At 39.3% G+C, this 15,317-nt stretch overlaps 1 protein-coding gene across 1 annotated transcript in view; it reads right to left on the reverse strand.

The window, feature by feature from the left end:
• Positions 1–1,797: 1,797 nt before the first annotated feature.
• ANKRD55 (ankyrin repeat domain 55) overlaps positions 1,798–15,317 on the reverse strand; it is a 51,944-nt gene continuing 38,424 nt past the window's right edge. The window contains exons 10-11 of the mRNA XM_010725432.2: positions 11,689–11,790; positions 1,798–2,533 (exon numbers count right to left, since the gene is read on the reverse strand). Coding sequence (XP_010723734.1) covers positions 2,265–2,533; positions 11,689–11,790 — 371 coding nt within the window. The 3' untranslated portion in view covers positions 1,798–2,264. The remainder of the gene's footprint in view (positions 2,534–11,688; positions 11,791–15,317) is intronic.

Genomic DNA, 15,317 nt, shown 5'->3' on the forward strand with positions numbered 1-15,317 from the left:
TTCCTTTCCTGAGAAAAGAGTTTATTTTGTGTGTTAATGACCCAGGGGAAAACATCACTTCTTCCCAGAAAAGAAGTGGGATATGATAGAAAAAAACAAACAAACCAGCTAGCAGATGTCTCTTACTATCTGTTAGCACAAGTTGATTGTGTAGATAAGAGGCAGTGCTACTCTGTTTCTTGCTTCAAGTGATTGTATCTGAAGTTCTGCATTTTTTGAGGAACTTCTTTTGAAAGATAGCGTTAACCTTGATCAAAAATAGTTCCTTATTCAGGTTTGTCCACACATGTTACATTAACAATAATGTGTATATTGCCTACAGTGACATTTAGGATTAATACAGAGCTTACTTGCTGTCATTCAGTGCTGTGTGAACAATCTCTTCCTTCTTATCATTTCAGTCTTCACCAAAACCATCTGCTCTGTGCCACTGATTTTTCAGCTTTGACAGTGCCCTAAGTCTTGCACTGAAATTTGAGTATTCTACAACGTTTTAATGTGACTTATGTACCACTTGCCTCTCGTGTGAGGTGCCAGAGGGATGTATAAAGAGGCTGGAGTCAGAATGGAGAGTTTGAGGGTAGCAGCTGATGGGCTTCCCAGGCAGAGAAATATAGGGGCACTGGAGAGGAGTGCAGCTCAGATAGAGGACCTGTGGAACGGGCACCAGTCTGCACGAGCAGCTCTGGACTTTCCAGTGAAGTTGGACTGAGGCTGGTCATGTGAAAACACGCCAGATTTTTCCTTTGACAGGGCATGCTTTTGTCATGCAGTATTTTTTCCATCTAGCCTCGGGGATTAGGTTGCCTGTCAGGCACAAACACACAAGCTTTTTACTCCTATGGATTTCAGAAAGAAGCTAGATGCATACGTCTCTTTGCTACTTTAATTTGACACTTAGAAATAAATAAAACATCATATTATTTTTGTGTAAAAATTATCTTTTCTCTTTTTGTTGCTTCATAACAGCTGTTGTGCTTTTTACTTTCTGGAACTGCCCATAATAACCACCAGCCATTCTGCTTACACTCATTACCTGAAGGCATTTGAAAGCTAGAGAGACATGATTATCTCCTCTTTCATGCTAGGCTTGTCTTTTACAGTGACACAGCAAAAGAAACATTTGCACAGATAATAAAATGTTTATCTAGAGACAGACCACATTCTGGTTGGAGCTCCTGTTACAGGACAGATTTACTAGCAACAGTGATACAGAATGGGTGATAAAACGGGACTCCCCCCTTGTGCAGCCCACACTATTCTTTCCCCAGTTGTATTTGGTTGGTCCTCAACCAAACCAACAACCTCTTCTGTAATCAAAATTGGAGAAGCCTTCTGGGTAACAGCAGCAATATTTAGATAAGAATTCTGAGAAGAGAAGGCAGGTGTCTTTGATGGCCTTTAGGAGAAGACAGCCTTGTGAAATGTTTAGTCAAAGACACTTGCCATAGCTCTTGAACTAAACAGCTGACTATTTGGATTTTCTTCAGTTTTGGGGATCAAAGCACTAAAGTGATGCCTAATAACGCAGTACCATACAATCTGTTTCAAGAAAACAGCAGTGAACAACTGCATTTTTGTAACCGAGGAACATTAAATATTAAAAGAAAGATGTGTCAATCTGTCAGTGCAAAGTACAGTTTTGAGTAGAATGTGCTATAGCCCTGTCTATCCCACAAGGATTTGTATTTCATTGTACTTTTCTGGCTTGTAGAAGTCACAAAACTCACAAACTTGAAATGTAGAAAATATGTGAGAAATAAAAAGTCAAAAAAAGTTTGTTAAAACTTCCTTTTATTTTGAGATTTTTGTTTTAATCTTAAAAAGCTAATTTTGATAGCACACAGCTTCAGAATCAGCATCTTTACAAAATGTAGAGAATCCCCATCAATTTGTGTTTCTTTAATTTTGAAATGTAAATCACACAGAAAATCTTACTCTTTCTTCCATTTTTCATTGGAGGATTTAACAGTGAAGTGATGCAACAATATTGCATGTTATAAGGATTCCATTCACAAAATAGATTTACGGCACATTAAATACTTAGTATTCCCATCTGAAATGAAAACTATAATGAGAATGCCTATATAAATACACTGTGCAGCTTTTATTATGTGCTATCCTTTCTTTTCTTTGCTGTTGTTCATTTACACTCCAGCTTACAAGAGCATCATTGGCACAAATTAATGAGTTTTTACTATATATTTATCTTGTAACAAGCTGAGATATATTTCAGCTGAAGGGTTTGAGGCTGATGCAATGAGTTAATTTTCAGTGTCGGTGTTGGTGAGGAGTTTTTCAAGCTGTTCTGCCGGGTTGGATCTCTTTTGGCTTGGGATTGCAGGTAGGACACGGGTTGGTTTCAGAGGCTCTTCTGATAGATTAGGTAAGAAAGAATATAGCAGATGATTGTGAGAATGTCCTCTTTTCTGAGATCTGGAGGATGGCACTGGTGGGAGAACAACTGCTCCAGTCCTTAGGGAATTTAAAGGCAGGGATATAAACTTCTTAGCACCCTGAGGTGGTAGATGAGCTACAGAAGAGGAAAAAAAAAAAAAAAGAGAAAGAAAGCGCAGAAGGTGAGAAGTGGGACATTTTTATAAATGCTATGTTTGCTTTTTCTTATGTGTACTTAGACCTGCTTGTCTTGTGTATACTTAGACCTGCTTTTGAAAGAAGTGATAAAAATGGAGTGAAAAATTCCTACGGCCTTTCAGGTTTTATGTTAAGCTGAAAAAAAGAATTCTAGTCTCAGGAGATTCACTTATCAATACAACCAAAAAAGTTCTGATGTTTACTTTTGATAAACATGGAATCTACTGTTTGAAGGACATTTGTTGTGGATAGATATATTTTCTTCTGAAAACAGGCTGCCTGAAACAGAACTGTTTTATAGTGATATATTAGTTTTAACAAAGCTTTTGTGGGAGGATGCTTTATTTTTTCAAGAGAAATTGCAGAAAAAAATTGTAGGGGGATGAAATGGACACTTGGCACGCTGTGTGGGTTTCTTAGGTACAGTCAGTCATGAATGTAGGACTAAATAAATATATGCTCTGCATGTCACAGGCCGCAAAAGCAGCCTAATACTCTCAGCGTACTTAAGACTCATACTGAAACATGAGAGCCACAACTATTATGTGTTTCGTGTATTACAGGAGTCATGGAAGAAGACGCGGATTTAGAGCATGTGTAACTTTCACCTTACAATCAGCACTCTAACAGTGTATGCCTTCTCTAAATTCATGTCCTCAAGCTCCTTCATTCAGGCAACTTGTTAACTTATTTCACAAGTTTTTAAAAGGAGAATTCAAAACCTTAATAATAGACCTATTTTTCTCCACATTTGACTTTATTTTATTCTCTTTAATTTAAACATTCATTGCTTTTTTGTTTGTTTTTCATTCTGACCATGTAATGAGTTTCCAACACGAGTTAATACCATCCCTATTTTGATCACAGTTTCTTCCTTGCTATTCTTCACATTAATATTTTCCTGATCACTGCCTCAATCCATCAGCAATTTCCTTCCATCTTCATCTGTCATACAAGAGGCTATTAATGTTTGCATCTGAGATGTTCTATTCTTCGTTTCATCCTAATAGTAATAGCAGCTTTCAGGAAGTTACTTTGTTTCTCTATCTTTTTTGGTGACTTCATCCTTTGAAATAAGCCACAAATATTTCCTAGCACTTAGGTATTCAAAGCCATTCTGTGATTGGTATCACACTTGTTTCCTGATTCTTAACATGCAGAAAGAATTTCACTATTAAGCAAAAAATGACTTTTTCAGCCTTGTTCATACAGAAATTTTCCTGGTGCAAGTAGAAGGAGATTCTACAGAAGTTTCATAGGAGTCTTGTGTAATTCCAGAGAAACTTCTGAAGTTAATAGTGACTTAAAATATTTTAAAAGAGGTTTAAATGAACAAATTTTTATTAGAAATTACAGGCCACATCATCAATTGGTGTGAAATGGGTAACTACTGCAGTCAATGCACCTATGGTAAGATGGACCTTATGAGTTAATTTTAATCTTAAAATTTCCCCTAAGCAAATGAAACCTTTAATACACTTGAGAAACTTACAGACAGAATAATGGATGGAGTGTCTTATGTGCTGTAAATTAAAAAGACAAGAAAACAGGACATAAGAGATTACAGATAAATTAACATAACTTTTCTACCTAAAAACTTTCCATGCTAGATGTTTCTCAGAAGTAAGTCTTTGAACATATGAAGTCAAACTTCTCACTGTTCATCAAGAAATGTTGTAAAGACTCACCGGGACATTGGCACAGAGGATGCAGGAGAAGTGAGAATTATGTAATTTTAACAAGGAAGAAACACTGACTTTGCCAGAAGTTTTCAGAATTAGAAAAAGATGCATCCTTTAGACCTGTTGAAAAAGGCTCTTGAGGCGAGAAGAGCTTTACAGTGTAAAATTGCCTGGATAAATTGGAGAAATAGCAAGGAATTCAGATAGTGAAATTCAGCAAAGGAATATGCAAAATACTTTAGTTAGGACATTTAAGACCAACAAATGAAAAAAACCCCAACCCTAAACCACCAAATCAGCAGGAAAAATGGAAATAATTGGCTAGATAAGCAGCAATAGCACAGCTAACAGGATGCAGTCTGTGCTCAAGTCAAAAAATACTCTGCGAAATTTCAAACAGAAACTCTGAACCTTCCACGCCTCAGTAAAGAGGAAGCACAAAAGCCTTGTCATGCAAGCACTTCTGTGCCTATAGGTTTATCGAGTATATAGTTGAGAAATCAGAAATTTACCTCGTTGAAGGCATGTCTTCAGAGGGCACTGGAAAAATTTTGCATCTACAAATTTTTGCACTGTACACCTAGGTCACCCTGAAAGTAATGCCTCCTATTTATTTCCATATAAACTACAATGGATATAAACAGCACAATAATGCTATTTTATAGAGCAAGTTTTTAGCTTCAAAACACTCTTTTTCAACATAGTAACCACCATTATCTATGCATTTTCACCTGAGATGAAAAGGAGCCTGCGTGGAGTGCTTATAAAAATCAACAACAGTGGAGATGCCAGCTGTTTCACAACTGCTGCAATCTCATCGTTGCTAGGACAATGCTGCACATGCAGCCATTTTTCATTGGCCTGAAAAGATGGAGGTCAGAAGGCACCAAATCTGGACTATACAGTGGATGTGGTAGGACACTTCAGCCAAGACTGGAAATGTGATCCACATTCTTCACACTGGTGTGGGGCCTGGCATTATTGTCTTGCAAAGAAAGGTTGTCTTCTTTGGCTTGATTCTGAAAGCTCAGCCTTCAGCTCAGTCAACTTCACGATGTAGCAATCAGAGTTGATGTTTGACTGAGTTTTCAGGAAATCCATAAGGCCCAGCCCTTTCCTAGCCCAAAAGGCAGGGCACATCTCTTTACATGCTGAGGCTTGTGTCCTTCTTTTCAGTGGAGTATTTGTGTATTCTCATTCCTTCGACTGCTATCTTCAGTCTGACTTGTGGTGGTGACATCACACCTCATCGCTGGTAATCGCGTTGAAGCAGATATTCAGCTCTACATACAGTTTCCTAGTTGTAATCTGCTGCTTTGTGTGAATGAGCTGATCATGATGGCTGTCAGGAATGTGGCCTTTCACACTGCTGTTGTCACTGCTGAAATGCACCGCCCACCACCTCACTGTGCTCGCATCCACTGTTTGGACTCAATAAATGTTCAGCAAATGTCAATGAATGACAGTGGCTGCCATTTTTTTACGTGGAGGAATTCAATAGCACTTCCATGTCAGATGCCATTCTGCTACCATCAGTCACTTGGCAACAGAATAGAATGGAATGCTGGTGGGAAAGTTCCACCTCTACTGCCACACCAACATCTGCCTCTGATGTTGTGGGCCAACATAATAAGATAGGAATTACTTTTGGAGCATTCCTCGTACATTGAAAAAGAGACTGAAGTTTTTACCATTTTCCCTTGTACTATGTGCCATATGATCATGCCAGCATTTGTTGTTTATTTATCAAGACTCATGAGGTATTTATTTGTGGCAAAGCTGAATCTTCACTGAGAGGATTTAAGAATTTGGAAAACGTTTTTCCATTTCAGACTATTTTCAGTACAATTCAAATTTTGATTCCTTGGCAGGCAACACTGTATGTGACTTGCCTGGCTCTTGGCAATTTAATTTATTTCACTGACCATATTCAAGGTTCATTCATACTTAGAAGTTCAGAAAATGGCTTAGTTCCCCTTTCTTAGAGAACAAATCAAAACAAAACAAAAAACTCCGCTTTAGTTTATATTGAATTTGCATGAGTCGGGGTAAACACAAGATACAAGAGCATATGCTGTGTGACACGCGGTAGAATATGTCTATTGAACATACTCAATATGTTCAATTCATTGACGTTTTGGCATGAAAGCCAAATGCATAGTGAGAGGATCAATTGTCTCCCTATGTTCAGGAATTCGATGTTTATATCTGTGTGAAAAATCTCTGGAAAGCTTTATGAACTTGATAAGCCTGTAATGGTAGGGTTAAGTGGGGTGAAAGCTTTAACTTAATTTTACTACCATGCACTAGGTATCCATCACAAACCCATCTTCCTTCAATGAAGGGAAAAACAGCATCTAAGCACCCATACTGCCCACCTAGTTCTACATACTACACTCAGGGTCTTTGGCTGAGGGTATGCTATAGGAATTTCAGGACTAGGTCACTGATGATTTTGAAATAATACATATCACGAGAAGTATTATTACTTGTATTGAGGAACAGGCTACTGAACCCAGCACTGGAGTCCCTGAGATACAGAACCGCTTAGTCGAGTCACCACACTTCCTGAAGTTATACAGAGCAAAAGCACTGGTAATTATTTGTGTTCAGAAGGCAGTCAGTTACCCAGGAATGAGTGATACTAAAAGAGCTACTAATTCAGGAAGTCTTTTTCACTCAGAAGAGATTCTGAAGCAGTTGTTATAAATTGCAGAGACCAGAATAGCACTGTCAGGAAGGCATTGCTGGAGGATTATATGCTATCCGGAAGAAGGGATGCTCTTTGACTCTTTCCCTTTACAAACAGTGAATCATGGTGACCCTTTGTAGGGAGAAAGATGCTTCATGGAATGCTTTGCTGTTAACTTGGGAAAGAAGAAATTTCAAATAATGAAATATAACAATAAAAGCAGCTACTAATCCTTGGATAAATTGTTAAATGACCTGCAGAAATAGATCTTCCTTTTTTTTTTTTGCTCAACAAGTAATAACCTCAGAATGGTTTCAGACCTTTCTTGCTCTTGAAATATTTCTATATTTGCTTGGAAAATAGTTCTGGCATGGTGTGAGCAATGTGTAACTGCTGTTAAATGTGTTGTTCAGGGTCCTTGGGAGAGCTGTATGATGAGGTAGGAAGAGTGTTTGGGTGCAGTGTAAAAGATGTCAGTTCACGCCAAGGCTACTCACAAAGATATTTGAAGTAACTCTTCGGCCCTGGGAACATATGCAGTATAGGAGCTTATGGCACATATGCAGTATAGGAGCTTATGGCTTAAAGTCACAGAAGTCCACTGCTAATATTGTCCTACTAACTTGAATTTTAAGATGTATTTACTTGGAGGTTAAAACATCTCTTTTTTTTCATTGTCCTTCCTTTTCTAGGAGATGTTTCTTCTTTTTATTTATTTCTGATGAGTTTCAGTTCTCTTTCTAATTTTTGCTTGTTTTATCTTTCCAGTTTCCTGATTGTTTTTTTTTCTTTTTTCTGCCCACTGGTTTTGTTGCTTGCTTTTAGCACACATCTACTGCAATGAAACTAGTAGAAAAACACAAATGTTTATACTCAAACTTCATTGCTGGAGCCATTTGCCTGAATAATGTCTGTGCCTGGAATAGTAATATTTTTAGGGCTGGACAGAGGGTGACTAAAATTTTGGCTCTGACATAGATATTTGGAAAACTCCAGGATCAAATAGGTAATTTATGTTAACAAAGAAGAAACTTAATCTATTTGAAAATAGAATCATAGAATCATGAAATCATAGAATGGTTTGGGTTGGAAGGGACATTTAAGGTCACCTAGTTCCAACCCCCCTGCTATAGGCAGGGACACTTCCCTCTAAATCAGGTTGGTTAAAGCCCTGTCCAGCCTGGCTTTGAATGCTTCCAGGGAGGGGACATTGACAGCCTTGCTGGGCAACCTGTTCCATTGTCTTACCATCCTCTCAGTAAATAATTTCTTTCTAATATCTAGTCTAAATCTACCCTCTTCCAGCTTAACTCCTTTTCCTCTGGTCCTGTCACTACATGCCCTTACAGAAAGTCCCTCCCCAGCTTTCCTGTAGGCCCCCCTAACCCTAATCCTGTAGCTGTAAGGCCTCCTCGGAGCCTTCTCTTCTCCAGGCTCAAGAACACATCTCTCTCAGCTTGTTCTCACAGGGGAGGTGCTCCAGCACCCTGATCATCTTCATGGCCCTCCTCTGGACCTGCTCCAACAGCTCAATGTCCTTTTTGTGTTGGGGGGCTACATAACTGGATGCAGCACTCCAGGTGAGGTCTCACAAGAGCAGAGTAGATGGGCAGAATCACCTCCCTCAACCTTCTGGTCATATTTCTCCTGATGCAACCCAGGATAAGGTTGGCCTTCTGGGCTGCAAGCATACATTGCTGGCTCATGTTGAATCTTTCATCAATCACCACTCCCAAATCCTTCTCCTCAGAGCTGCTCTCAAGCCACACTCTGCCCAGCCTGTATCAGTGCTTGAGACTGACCTGGATGTGGGACCTTGCAGCTTGCCTTGTTGAATTTCATGAACTTGGCATGGGCCCACCTCAAGCCTGTCCAGTTTCCTTTGGATGGCATCCTTTCCCTCTAGTGTGTCAACTGCACCACTCAGCTTGATGTCATCTGAAAACTTGCTAAGAGTGCACCCAATCCCACAGTCCAAGTTGAAAGCAAAGATGTTAAATAACACCAGTCCCAACTCTGATCTCTTAGGAATACAACTCGTCACCCATCTCCACTTGGACACTGAGCCATTGACAACTACTCTCTGAATGCGACCATCCAGCCAATTCCTTATCCAGAAAGTGGTCCATCCATCAAATCCATTTTTCTCCAGTTTGGCGAAAGAATGTCATATGGGACAATGTCAAATGCTTTACACAAATCCAGGTACAACTTAAATATCTTTCCTTTTATTATCTTGAATTGTTGTTTGGACAACAGTGACACTTGTAAAAATGTACTTTGTTAGTTCATTATGTGATGATTATTAACTCTAATAAGCAAATCTTATTTGCAGAGCATGTTTTCTGGCATGAGACTATAACTAAAATCCTGGTTGTTTGTGTGAATTTCTACAAAAATACCACTGATTCCAAAACATTTTTGTTTCTTAGAATTTTGCTTTAACAATATTTTGAGTAGAAGACAGAGAATATCAGTGAAAAGAAGCTTGAAAACAGAAAGAAAACTTGGAGCTCAGGTTTCCAAAGCAGTTGGAAGATTTTTTTTCTCCAAGGAGGCAGAGAATACCACCTCAGTATTCCACAGCCTTTCTCATTTACTGTGCAGCAGCATGGGAGGATTCTGTGTTTCCTGTACACAATCTGATGTTCTCTGTAAAGTTACCTCTGCTGTTTCATTTTTAGTAATGTTGTCATAATGCAGTATTGCTTCATAAGCTCAGATCACGAGAGGGAAAAGATTTTATATTTAGCCCTGAAGGCTAAATGCTTTAGGATCTGGCTAATCTGCAGAATGACAAATAGAAAACTACAAATCCTTATTCAAAACATACTGGGGGATTTGGATAGTTGAACACAAGAAAGTGAGGACGTAGAGTAGTGTTTGCATGCAAAGGACATCCTAGTCCCTGGCTAGGTCCAGACTGAGACTCTCACTGAGTCTTGACACTCTGCGTGGGCTGTGGGAGCAGGGTGAGGCTTTCCTTGGCCTTTGGGTAGGAGCTGGCTTCTAACTGTATTAGGAATGAGGAGCTGGCTGACACTGCAGAGGAAAAAAGGCTGCTGCTCTTTCTACTCTCTTTTTTTTTCCAATTTTTTTTCTCTCCGGTGTTATAAAAGCTTTCCTGAAACCACTGTTTTTAGAATGAGAGAACTGAATGATTCCCACTCTCAAGTAAGAACCAGTCTAGTGTTTAGGACAGAGTGAGATCTGTCTTGGAAATTAAGAAGGAACTTCTATTTTGGAAACTTGATGGTCTTGATCTAATCCTCTTCTCTCCAACTTTCACTAGCAAAAGGACACAAGTGCGCATTACGATATTTTTCACACTATCTGTAGAAGGGTCATTGCTTATTTTGGCTTCCGTCTCACATGCCTAACCTTCCTATGATGTGCTTTTATTAGGATGTTTTCATCCATCTCTAGTGACTCCTTGCATATTGCAAGTCACCTCGTTACATCATGTCCTTCCCTAGTTAAATGCTACCATAGACCGACAGGCAAATGCAACCTTTTCTGATAGTGAAAAATCCCATATCTGTGAGATTTCTAGTCTCTTCTGCTCTGGAAAGCAAATGTAGCACCAAACTCTCCTTTCTGTTGGTACAGATCACTTGTGTTAGATGAGCACTACGAAATGAAGAGGAGAAAAGGGCTGTGATCAGCAGCATAAAGTCCAGCTGGAAGTGAGCCAGTCAATAGTGAAATAGCCCTGGAGCTGATACAGGGGCCAATACCACTTAACATCTTCATTAATGGCTTGGACAATGACACAGAGTGCATCCTCAGCATGTTTGCAAGCAATAAAAAGCCCTGAGAAATGGCTGATACAGCAGGTGGAAGTGCTGCCATTCAGAGAGCCTAGATAAGCTGGAGATGTGGACTGAGAAGGGTCTTGTGATGTTCAGCAAAGTGAAATGCAAAATCCTGCCCCTGGGTAGGAATGGCATCCTGCATGCAATACATGCTGGATGGGATCAGCTGTGTGGAAAGCAGCTTGTCAGAAAGGAACATGGTGTCCTGATAGACAACTAGCTGAACAAGGGCCAGCAATATGCCATTCTGGCAAAGACAGGCAACAACAACCTGGGCTGTGTTAGGAAGTGTAGCCTGCGGGTTGAGGGAGGTGGGGCATCCACAGCTGGAGTACACAGCTCAGTACTGGGGCCCTGACCACCACAGAGACACGGACAAACTAGATCAAGTCCAGTGAAGGGTAATAGGATGATTAATGGACTGAAGCATCTGATATCAGAGGACAATCTGAGAGTGACTTTTTAGCTTTGAGAAGAGAAGGCAGCTCAGAGGAATCTTATGTAAACGCCTGGCAGGCGGAGGAAAGAAAACGGAGCCAGACTCAGTGATATCCATGGCAGGAAAAGACTCAGGGAGCACAAATTTAAATACAGGAAACTCTATTTAAACAAGAAGAAACTTTTACTCTGAGGGTGGTCAAACACTTGAAAAGGTTGCCCAGAGAGATTGTGCAGTCACATCATTGGAGATAATCAAAACCTAACTCTGTGGTCCAGAGCAATCTACTGTAAATAACACTGCTGTGAGCAGGGGCATTGAAGTAGGGATCATCCAACAGTGTCTTTGAGACCAGCCATTCTGTGTTGCCTGAAGAAGGGGAAAACGTGAGCTCCCTCAAACCCTCAGGTGCCAGTTATGGAGGCATGCAGCATGGTACTGTAGTGAAGGTTTGCTTGTACTTACATCTGTGAACACAGTGGTTGGGTATAGGAGCCAGACTGCTCCTCACAGGAGTAAGTTCTTTTATTTTGGGTTGATCTATGGATATCTTCTGAAAATTTTTACCTGTGGAAGAAAAATATTATTATTATTATGTGAATTATTATTATTATTATTATGTATTACTATTATTATGTGAAAATAATTGTAAGCAAAAAACACTGCAGATCTCTAGTTTCTGGAAAAAATATGTAATTCTCAAAAATATGTAATAAGAAGAAATCACCAACAGAAAATAGCTCTTTACAGATTTAAATTATGACTGATTTTTTTATAAGCTTTTCCCTCGCTCTTCTATAATACAGTAATTGCTATTCAAACAGCCACATTTCAGACCTACTTAAAGGTATTGGGAAAATAGATTAAGTGATTTTTTTACACAGGCAGATAGAGATTGAATAAGGGGGAGTGTTTTTAAACAAAAGGAGAGGAGATTTAGATTAGGTGTTAGGAGGAATTTTTTTACTCATACTGTGATGAGGCCCTGGCACAGGCTGCTCAGAGAAGCCGTGGGTTCCCCATCCCTGGAGGTGCTCAAGGACAGGCTGGATGGGGTCCTGGTCATCCTCAGGTGGAGGGTGGCAGCCCTGCCTGCAGCAGGGGGCTGGAACTAGAATAGCTTTGAAGTCCCTTCCAACCCAACCAGTTCTGTACAAATGGAGTTCAACTCCTGGTTGGAAAGTCAGGCTAGTGGTAGTCTACCAGTAGTAAAGATGAGCTTTGAGAGGGTTTTGCTGCAGGTGAAATATAGCAGAACTGACATAAATGGATACAGATTCTCATTAAACAATGCTTTATAGCAATTTGTTTTTATCAAGAAAAAATAGATGCTAGGAAATGAAAATGTCTAGTTGTGCTTTTTTTATTGGCTATGGCTACTAACTCCGGTGTAGTACTAAAAGAAAATACAATGTAGTAAGTGATACTATGCATTTCACTTCATAGATTCCACATCAAATATAATAAAAAAAAGAAGGAAATCAACCTCCAAGTCAACATTTTTCCCACATCCTCATCTTTTCCCTGTCTTGATCATGTTCTGTGATGTCTGAGTCTTTCAAAGTTTTACTTTTTGTTATTCCAAAATCTGAAGTGAGTTTTGTGAGGAGTGTCAAGCTGTCTCATGCTGTTTGCCCAGCATAGCATAGCAACACAGCTCGCTGCAGAACAAGCATATGCTCTGTTGGCATGCAGAGATAAGGGAAGACAGAAAGTGGATCTAGAACACCAGCTTAAGAAACAGCAAAGATGTAAATTGTCCTGATGACTTTGTAGCTAGCACTTGAATATATGTATGCACTACTGGGTTGTGCAAGATAAATCTATAGAAAAACAGCTACAGAACATTTTCCTAGAGGTACACTGAAGTAACTGTGAAGACCACTGTGATACTAGCTAAATGGTTTCTGAGTGAAAAGAACCATTGCAGTGTTTACCAGTCAAAACTGCCATATAACAGAGCAGTCTTCAGATGGGAGTAGGTCAAGATTCTGGTCCAAAATGGCAGCTGATAGACACTGGATCACTCCATTGGCTCCCATGTGTAAAGCTAATGTATGCTGGGCTAATGCATGAAGAAAGCAAGTGTTACAGATGACCTGTGTCTAACACACACAATCTTTGTTCTCCTTTTCTCATGTCTTTAGTTCTTTAATTACACTTTAATACCTCTCCAAGATAATTGCTGTGTGTGTAAAAATTAGTAAATGTCTTTTATACAAATTGAGTCCTCTGTGCACAAATAAATAAATATATAGATAGCAGAAACTGAAGTCAGCTGCTCCCATTGGCAATTCAAGTTATATTGGTTTTATTGTGATGCTTACTCTGAGAAATAATAGCTTTTTATATATGTACCATAACAGCCTTGATAAGGGGTAAATTGTTTTTTTCCTGTAAAGGAACATGTTTATTTCATAAACAGGGATATCTGGCAGCAAAACAAAAGTACAAAGCATAATTATGTTTGCAAGATTGATATAGAAATTTGGAAAAGAAACCCTGTCTACAAGTTCTGGCATCAAGAGGAACTATTCTTCTGCTCTTCCTTCCTATATGCTCTACATGATATCTGAGAACAAAAGCTTTTCCTTCTTTAGACATTGTCTTTGCCACTGTAAGTGCATATTTATGATGGCATTTGAAACGGAAAAGAGGTTATTTCTTGATTACAAAATGCAAAATTCTTCACAGATTGTTCTTTAATTTTCCTTTTTGTTTGGATAAATGAACCAGATTATCCTGTTTTTTTTTTGTTTTTGTTTTTTTTTTAAGATACCTTCTTTTGCCCCTGTCGCTTAGAATATCTTCATTTATAGAATTTTTCCAACAAAAAGTAGGTGCTAGTGCATTTTGCAAAAAGAGATAATTGCAATCCTCGTAAGTACAAAATGCTTCAGGTAGTGGATGCCAGCTCAGCCATCTGACCTTACAATGTCCTCTTCCAATACTGGCAGTAGTTTTTGGTACAATTCGTCTTTGTTCTCCTCAGCAGGTAGTAAGACAAACCATGATAGGTAAGTCTCACTCTTACCCATAACAGCCTCTCCTCTGAATAAGAGTCAGGTCTCAGCTACTCAGCTAGTAAATTGACTCATCTTTTCTTTCCAGCAGCACAGAAAACAGAACAAAAAGCCTCTAGAAATTCCCATCTGTGTCAAGTGCCTTAGTAGCAATACGCACAAGAAAGAGCTCTGACATTATGGCATGGTCATGCAAGACAGTTAACACTGTGTGTCAGCTGAAAAAATAATTTTTAAATTGAGTTCCCTTAGATTATTGATGCCCATGATCCTGTTCTGGATATTCCATGATTAGAAGATTATGTGGAGCCACCACAGTCTTGAGAAACAGAGTATCAAGAATTCAGTGTCCATCAAAGACCAGATGTTGTTTTTCCCTTAGCTAGGCCTCCTGCAGTAAAAAAAGCAATGAGGAAATGTCTTTCCGGGAGAGCTGCCTGCACAGCACTGCAGGCTGGGTGGGAGCCAGGCTTACTCTATTCCTGATCTCTGCAATTCATGCAGGCACAGCACTTATGGGTACGCTGGAGACCTGGAGGCCCTGAAGCTCTCATAAAGGCCTTTATAGCTCTAATTCACAGCAAGGGAGGTAGTTTTAATTACAGGGGCAGATAGATTTACACCACACAGTGAGCATGAAAAAGGGTAAACTGTTCTTTTTATTATGAAAAAAACTTAGCCAATATCTGAGCAGTGCAATACATACCTGCCAAACGTTCTCTGCCTCCTTACATGCTCTTGTTGCACTTGTTTCAATGGAAGTCCTTCATGCTGCCTGTAGGAGTCTTTTCATTGTTGGAAAGTTTTGTTAAAGAGAGCAGGTTACACAAAGTACTGAGGTTGCAGCAGTCTCAGGATTTTTTCTTTAGAGGCAGATAATAAACTGCCAGAGGTCTGTTCTTTCTTTGGACATAGAAAAACAACTCCCTTTGTAATAATTAAAAGGCAATTGATAAGTTTTTGCTCTCTTTCATGCATACAGACTGCTCTTCCTCTACTGAATTGTAGTGCAAAGCATGAAGCCCTAAGTGTTTTCTCAGTCATTTGCCTGGCTGTGTTTTTTTTTTTTTT

Source organism: Meleagris gallopavo, chromosome Z, assembly GCF_000146605.3.
Source record: "Meleagris gallopavo isolate NT-WF06-2002-E0010 breed Aviagen turkey brand Nicholas breeding stock chromosome Z, Turkey_5.1, whole genome shotgun sequence".
Taxonomy (NCBI): domain Eukaryota; kingdom Metazoa; phylum Chordata; class Aves; order Galliformes; family Phasianidae; genus Meleagris; species Meleagris gallopavo.